The following is an 8,960-nucleotide window of genomic DNA, read 5'->3' on the forward strand; positions in this document are numbered from 1 at the left end:
TTTAATAAAACATGATTAAAGAAATTCCTAATGAATTAACGGAACCCGAAAATAGATCCACGATACTCAAAAATGGTGGGCATGGCTCGGGAAGTTCGGACGCTCTGAAATGGTGTTCGGAGGACCCGAACGTGACCGGAGTCAGGATCGGAGGCCCGAGGAGTTCGGACGATCCGAAGAGGAGTTCGGAGGATCCGAAGAGGATCAGAGGCTCCGTCGGTGGAATCGGAGGACCCGAACAGGGTTAGGGCTTACGTTATCAACTACGTCGGCAAGGTGATGTCATGGATGACATCACTGATGGGACTTCGGAGGACCCGAAGTAAGGATCGGATGGTCCGATTGTGTTCGGACGATCCAAAGTCATGATCGGAGGATCCGAACCAGTTCGGAGGGCCCGAAGCCGAGTTCGAACGGCCCGAACGCCGTCTATAAATAGAGGAGTCGAGGTTCATTTGTGACTCGCTCATTTCCTCTTTTCTCTCTAAATTCCTAAACCTTCTAACTCAGATCTAGGGATATCTAGGTATCCTACGGGAAATCCGAAAGTGGCTTAGTGATCTAGACGTCGTCGCGGAGCTATGGCCTAGTTTTGAGGCTATCTACAGCAAAGGGCTAACGACGGACGCAGGTATAGCTTTGGCATCCTAAAAATATTTAGGAGTATGCATTAGATTAGTTAAGGATTTTAGAGCTTTATTGTTGATGCATGGATATTTGCATTGTAGTAGCAAGTAGACTGGACTAGTAAGCTTGGAGTCTAGACCAGCGGAGCTAGGTTTGACCAGCAGTGTTAGAGGTACGTAAGTATTGACCGAGATAGCTGGCATGATATATTTGCATGTATGTTGTATGAGTATGTACTATATGCTTTATCATGTTTTAGCATGTTTTACAATCTTAGCACATACATGATTTTACGTCTGACTACATCCGGAGAGATGTGAGTCATTGACAGTCTCCATAGGGAACTATGATCTCATTTTGGACTCGAGTCAGGTATGACAATTTCCAGATGGGACTTGTATCCTGTTTTGGATTCGGGTCAGGATGGGGTTGGCTCAGCCCTGATATGGAGTATACGAGTACCTCACGGAGTCGCTCTCTAGCCGGTACTGTATATTCCCGGCACCATGAGCGAGTGTTTAAACTTGAGTTTTAAATCATCTATATGCGCATATTTGTATTTATATCATTGCTTTCGTATTGAGCGTTGTCGCTCACGCCTCTGTGTTTGGGTATCATGGTGTACCTTGTGGCGGGGCAGGTTTGAGGCTGGACGGTCCAGGCGGCTCTCAGCAGGATTGAGCTTTGGAGAGTGCGAGGTTGTAGAGGGTAGGGATTTGTTTATCCTAAACCTTCGATTTGGTTGTATAACAGTACTTATACACTTATGATATCATCGGTTGTATTCTGCCGATTGGATTTGTTGTATTTTAATTATCTGTTCTTTACACTTTAAGTTTTAATTGCATGCGCTTTTATCGTAACTCTGATCAGTTAGTGGATCCGGGTTGGGTCACTACAATAAGTGTCTCAAGTATTTGTTTACTTAGACTAAGTTTAACATGAGACAACGACGTTGGATGGACTTGCTGAAAGATTACGACTGTGAGATTAAATATCATCCAGGAGTTGTTAATCTCACTGGAGATGCTCTGAGTTGTAAAGTGCGAGTATCTGCACTTCAGACTTGTCATGTTTCCAGTGTGATTCAGGAATGTTTCTCTTCGGGATATACCTTTAAGCATAATAAAGGTATGAGGAGTATTCAGATTTTTGCAATTTTATCTGAGCCAGCCTTGTATTCTCATATTCAAGATGCTTATATATCCGACCCGAAGACTCAGCGATTGGCTCGATTAGCTAGAGATGATAGTACATCTGGATTTCACTATCAGGATCATGGTTTCTTGCGTTTATCTAGGTGTATTGTAGTACCTGAGGATGATACTCTGAGAAATGAGATTCTATCTCAAGCACATCTCACCAAGTTAAGTATTCATCCAGGAAGCAATAAGATATACAAGGATTTGTGAACTCGATTTTGGTGGAAAGGAATGAAATGGAGTGTGTACCAGTATGTGTCCAAATTCCTAGTGTGTCAACAAGTTAAGGCAGAACATCAACGACCTGGAGGATTGCTTCAAAGTTTGCCTATTCTTGAGTAGAAATGGGAGTTGATCACGATGAACTTTGTGACCCATTTGCCAGTATCCTCGAGGAATTGTAATTTTATCTGGGTTGTGGTGGATCAACTCACCAAGTCAGCACACTTCATTCCTTATAATCGAGATTATACTTTCGATCAGATGGCTCGCTTGTACATTCTGGATATTGTAAGATTCCATGGAGTACCTGTGAGTATTGTCAGTGATAGAGATCCCGGGTTTACTTCTAGATTTTGGGGGAGTTTCCAGTGTACATTGGGCACTACACTTAGTTTGAGTACTTCTTATCACCCAGAGACTGGCTGTCAGTCAGAGTGCACTATCCGTACTCTTGAGGATATATTGCGAGCTTGTGCTATGGATTTTGGTCCATCTTGGCAAGATCAATTTCCATTGCTTGAATTCGCATAAAAACAGTTATCATCGCAGTATTAGTATGGCACCATTTGAGGCTTTGTATGGTCGAAGATGTCGTACACCACTGTTCTGGGAAGAAGTGGGGAAGTGACAAGTTTAAGTACCAGAATTGGTTCAAAAGGCTGCATGTATAGTTGACCAGATCAAGAAGCGTATCAGAACTGCACAGGATCGTCGGGCCAGTTATGCGAATACCAAGAGTAGAACTTTTCAGTTTGATGTGGGAGAGAAAGTATTCCTGAGAGTTTCACCTTTTCGCATGATTTTGAGATTTGATCTCAAAGGAAAGCTCCTCCAAGGTTTATTGGTCCATTTGAGATTTTGGAAAGTGTTGGAGATTTGGTTTACAGACTGGCTTTACCACCGTATTTGTCTAGTATCCACGATTTGTTCCATGTATCGTTGTTGCGACGGTATGTGGCTGATGAGTCCCACATTATGCAGCCGTCTGAGGTTCAGTTGGATAAATATTTGACATATGTGGAGAGTTCATTGTGTATCATGGGTCATAAGGACAAGGTGTTGCGTAACATGATCATTCCTCTTGTTTTAGTTCAATGGCAGGACTGAGCCACAGAGAATGCCACGTGAGAACTAGAGAACCGCATGCGTTTAGAGCATCTTGAATTATTCTGATTGTATTTTCTTGATGTATCTTGTAAAATGCTATATGACAATAAAGAATATTTTGATCAGTGTTCAATTTGCATACTTAAGATGTATTTCGAGGACGAAAATATCTTAATTGAAGGAGAATGTAGTAGCCTAGTTCCATTTTACAAGATTAAAAGATTTAAAAGGTTAAAAACATGATTAAGGAAATTTATATTGGATTAATATAGTTGAAAAATGGATCCAGAACGTTCGAAATATCCTGGAGAGTCTCGAGTTTAAGGACAGTTCGAAAGCAACGAACCATTGTTTGGAGTGTCCGAACTATATTGAGTTTAGAAGCTATGTTGCGTTGAGAAGCAGGTGAGATCGAAAGCTCTGGTCGTGGTTCGGAAGCTCTGATCGTTTCCATACAAGTGTAAAAATAGTGATGTTTTTAGGATGATGTCATCGGTGGAGATCGTAAGTTCCGATCTCAGTTCGGAAGCTCCGATCTGCTGGCCACACATGTCAAGGAAGCATGATACGTGGTGCTTGGTGCTGATCGGAAGCTCCAATCGCAGGGATCAGAGGTTTTGATCGTGTCCTATAAAAGGGGCATCCAGGAGCCCATTTTCAAGTGCCAATTCCTTCTTTCTCTCTCGGTTTTTGGTATAATTTAGGTGTTTCAATCCATCTTTGGCAAGGGACAGGGCTTTGGCGAGGCTTCCAGAAGTCGTACCAGAGTTGTGCCCAATTTCTGGGTCATTCGACAACAAAAGGCTGACGACGGATGGAGGTATACTCGAGATCCTATAAATAGTTAGGGAGTATGAAATATCTTAGTTAAGGCTTTTAGAACAAGATTATGATGAATGAGTATTTTGCATTGTAGTGCTGACTATATAGGCTTGGACATCAGAGCTGGTATAGCTTGCCTAGTATCTAAGGTACGAAAGTACTGTTCGAGATACCATGACATGTATTATGGGTTGCATGATTTATATGGAATCATTTGTGACATGATTTTATCTGCATATATTATGACATGTTATTATGCTTCATGAATGATCGTCTTGAGCTTGTACCCGTATAATATCCTGTAGTAGGGTTCTTATTGTAGCGACCCGACCCGGATCTACTAACTAATCAGAGTTAAGATCATAATTAAGCATGCATTAAATAAATCGATGCGGAAGACTTAAATAGAAACAGACCGGCAGAATACAACCAGTTAATTAAATCAATATAGAACCCAATTGAATTACAAATAATCCTATGGGTATAAACCTACAGCTAATTGACCGGCTAAATCGGCATGATTAAAAATCAAATGGCAAGCGTACCAGGTCAAATTATAGATAGTGAACAAAATTCGAATATCGAACCTACAGGGACTGTATAATTATTACTACCAGAATATATTTATTTTTACTTAATCTAGACTAATCAAAAATAGCGATTTCAGATTTTAACTAATAATTAAAAATTGCAATTGAAATTAAATTAAGTAAAACGTAGCAGGAAAATATTGAATTTAAATCAAATTTGGGAAAAGTTCGATCAAGAACTCACGTAGGTACCAGACAATTCATGTAACAAGCAGTCGATCTAAGATATCAGACTTGATTTTTATTCACGGGAATTTTCCTAATTTGTTCGAATAACTATTTCTAGAACAATCAAACCTATTCAAATACTGATGAAACAATCTTTCGTAATTCTAATCAAATTCGAATGCATGAATAACTGTGAAAATTCAGTAAACACCTAAACCGCATAATGAAACTGAATTCTATTTCCAGTCAGTTTTACACTATGTTGATTATTGAAGCGATCAAAATCAAAACCACCTCTGTTGAATTGGAATCAATTAACATGCAAGCAAATAACTGGACAGGAAATTTACAAGACAAATATAAATTCAACGATCAATAAACTAAAATCAAGTCTGAAAATCTCAAATAAACAAATCAAGTTTTATACATAAATTGTCTGGCCCAATCACGCGGCCTTGATAGAGTAAAAACTACTACTCACTAATAAACATAATTAATTAAAACCAAATCTAAAATCATCAACTAAAGAAAATACGAGAGTAGAAGAAAATCTGAAGAATTTGTTCAGCAGCCGCCGTATGCCTTCGCGCGTACTCAAAAAGACAAAAAGTCCGCAAAAAGATCATCAAATTTCTATTTATAAGTCCGCGCCAATTGGAATCCTCGTAAAACTAAAATTCTCGGATTTTGTGCCTCCCCAACACGCGCGCGCGCACCTATAAAAACAGTGATTCCTTAAACGCCTCGCGCGCGAGGAAGAAGCTCGCGCGGGCGTGGCTTCCCTGAATCTCTTGGGTTAATTCTTTTGTGCACGCGCAGGGCAGGAGCTCGCCCGCGCGCGCATTGGCCTGGATGCCTCTGGAGATTCCTTCTGCGCACGCGCGAGGCGTAGGCCTCGCGCGCGCGCCTTGTTCGCATAGAAATTCCCAGAAATTGCTTATTTTCCTACAAAATTCAACCAGGAGAGTATAATGCATGCACATAAAATAAAACACTAATAAAACTCACGAAAATAAAATAAATGCATGCAAAATAAATATAAAATGACATAAAATAATGCATACTAAACACACTTATCAACACCCCCATACTTAAACCTTGCTCGCCCTCGAGCAAGACGTGCAACAACAAAATGCAAAGATACAAGTATGAATGTTCATGTTCAAAATAGCCTCAGATGAGCCCTAATTCAATTTTCCAAAAACTAAAACAACTTTTGATCGTCCACAATACACTGTCAGTTGAACGCAAACGTGTGTGTGTGCCATGTCATTCTAGTTTCATGCAATTTCAAAAGAAACTGTCCTAAGAATACTTAGCGACCTATGACAAATCAGTGAAATTGTCACAATCCAGTACTCCGTCATCTCAACAATCCCAAACAAAACATGTACTTTCTTGAGATTAATTACGTACCTCCGGATTTTGCACCCGGTATTTTTAATAAGCCCCAATAATTATCCGCAAACTTAGCTATAACTAAGATAGGATTTGAATTTCAATCCCCTCGTCTATAGCCCGGATGGAGCATCAATCCCATTTATCCCGCAAACTTAGCCATGGCGCAATGATTAGGATTTCAATCATTGTCCAAGCCCAGATGGAATTGTTATTTTAAATTTTCAAAATTTTTAACCCCATGAGATCCGCATACTTAGTCAAAAACAAGAGATTAGGATTTCAATCTCTGCTCATAACCCGGATGGATTTAACTTAATTTTCAACAAAAGTTTTAAAAAAAAATAAAAAATTATAGGTACGCCCAAGATTATACATGCAATGTCTAACAACTATCAAGAATCCAAAGCACTATCATGATCAACAAACACCTATTGTCGTGCAATGGTCAAACAGACACGAATGTCATCAATTACATCGCTACACTACACTAATCTAATATGTGTGCTTAATATTATTCACGAGTTGACTAACATCTTTTCATGTGCAATCAAAAGCAAAAATTTAGCAAAAATTTTCCAACACAATTTCTCTTTTCCACTCAATCATCATTGGCTAACATATTTCATTCAACTCGCATCGATAAAACAAACAACAAAGAAATTAAATGCTATGAAAACAACTAGATGCAACTAACGACACAAAACGAATGCAACAGAATGAACACAACACACGATAACTAAACAACTAAACAACTAAACACCCCCCCATACTTATCCAAAGCATTGCCCTCAATGCTTCAGAATACAAACAACGACAACATGAACAAAATGCAAATGAAACAACGAAAAGTGAAACAAAAAGACTCCCCTGGTGACTAGTCGTCTTCTTCTTCTTCGGGAATGGAGGGATCCTGTGGTGCAACTGGAGCGAACTGGGGTGGTACAGTAGACTAGAATGGAAATGGAGGTGGATAATGAGGTGCCGCTCTAAAGCCCGATGTATCAAGTCCCAACTGCATCGCCATGATGCGCATCATGTCTTCCACATTATGGAGATGAGTGGAAGTGGCCTAAAAATAATCCATGGCATAGTGGTCGAAAGCGGAGCTCTCAACGGCCATGTCCTGCGTGGTGCAACAAGGAGGAGAGGGCTGAGGCGGTGGTCGACTGCTAGAGGAGCTCCCAACATGCTGCTGACCGCTATAGAATTCCAAATTGCGCTTCGCTTGCTTGGAAGTAGCAAGCTTCTCATCTACGGTCTTGAAAGGCGGGAGACACTCCTCATCGGGACTAAACTGCACACCCGCCTGGCGACATAGGGTTGTGATGGTGTGGGAAAGTAGAGGCCCACCGTCGGAGTCTGCATCGAATAAAGAATGGAATCGTGGACAAGAGTGCCCACATCAACCGGCCACCTCTTCGTGATATCATAAACAAAAATAGCCCTATCTTCCTGCACGTCAACTGTGTGGAGCACGGGTAAAATTCGTCGGGCAATGAAGGAATACCACAACGCCAGCTCATGTTTCAGAAAACGCTCCGAAAAATTAGTTAACCGGAGGGGATCGTGCCACTGAACACCTGCATAACACATCTCTCTCAACATCAAAGAATAGTCCGGATTCGCCTTAAAACTCATAAATTGACTATCATCCACAGCAGGAGTATCAAACAACCTATTCAATGTTTCGGCATCAAACGATACAAGTTTTCCTCGGACAAAAGCTTTCGAGTCATCTCGGGCAGGGGCATTAGCATAAAATTCCCGAAACACCGGAACAATGGAAGGTTCGGGCACTTTGCAAAATACAGTCCATTTTCACTTAATAATCCCCAAAGCAACAAATTCATTACAATCCAAAGATACTCCACGCTCAGCAATAGGATTGCGATTGAGTCGAGCATGTTCGTACCTTTCTTGGGCTTCCCAAGAGACGAACCTATTGGAGATTTCTGCGGAGGATGAGGAGCTAGCGACGATAGGGCCAGATGAACGAAATCGCTTGGATGGCATGGTGATTGTCGACCAGAATAGAGGCGGCAATTGGCAGCGGCTGACGATGGTGAGAGGCGGTGGTGAGTGGCGGCGTTGCGGTGAGGAGCGCGAAATATGAGTATTCGGACAGAAATTGGCGGACCCAAACTTGAAGTGCGATTATAAACTCCAACAATCTGCAAATTAAGAGCAAGGATGTCAATAATTTTTGGAGGAATTGGAGGGAAAATATTTGGGGATTTAGGATTTATGGGAAGTGAGGAGAAAAAGAGGTAGAAAAGAATGGGAGAAAAGAAAGGAGAGCCCGTTTTTTTTTCAATCTGCGTCTCTCGCGCGCGCGCGCGAGACAATATTTCCGGGCCTCTGGATGCTTGTACTGCGCGCGCACGAGAAAGAGGCTCGCGCGCGCGCGTTCCCCTTATCGAGTCTCTGGAGTGTAAGAGTGGGTGCCCAGTGAGCCAACTGTGTGGCTATGGGCTTTGTTGACTCTTTGTATAAACAATCTTTTGTTTAATATTATTTACACTTTTATGGCAATGACTTTATATTACTTCATATTGTTATATTGTGATATACTATTGTTGTTTTGATAAAGACCTTGAATATACTATAGTGTATGTAAGATGTGGTAGAACATGGAGATGTCTATCATGAAATACATCTTATAGTCACTGTATATTCTAAAACCGTTCCTAGTCGATTGAGCCGTCCGATAATAAGGATAAGGATCGCTCGAGTTTGAGACTAGCATTTGCGATGCGGAGTACCACGTTTCATTGGTAGGGAACATGGAGATGTTCGAAGCATGCAAATGGATATTCATAGG

At 41.0% G+C, this 8,960-nt stretch overlaps 1 protein-coding gene across 1 annotated transcript; it reads left to right on the plus strand.

Annotated features, from left to right (window-relative positions):
• The first annotated feature begins 1,586 nt into the window (after positions 1 to 1,586).
• Positions 1,587 to 2,039, plus strand: LOC140889040 (uncharacterized). The gene has a single exon (XM_073296742.1). The coding sequence runs from the start codon at positions 1,587 to 1,589 to the stop codon at positions 2,037 to 2,039; it is 453 nt and encodes a 150-aa protein (XP_073152843.1).
• The last annotated feature ends 6,921 nt before the right edge of the window (positions 2,040 to 8,960 follow it).

The sequence above is a fragment of the Henckelia pumila genome, chromosome 3 (assembly GCF_033568475.1).
Source record: "Henckelia pumila isolate YLH828 chromosome 3, ASM3356847v2, whole genome shotgun sequence".
NCBI lineage: Eukaryota > Viridiplantae > Streptophyta > Magnoliopsida > Lamiales > Gesneriaceae > Henckelia > Henckelia pumila.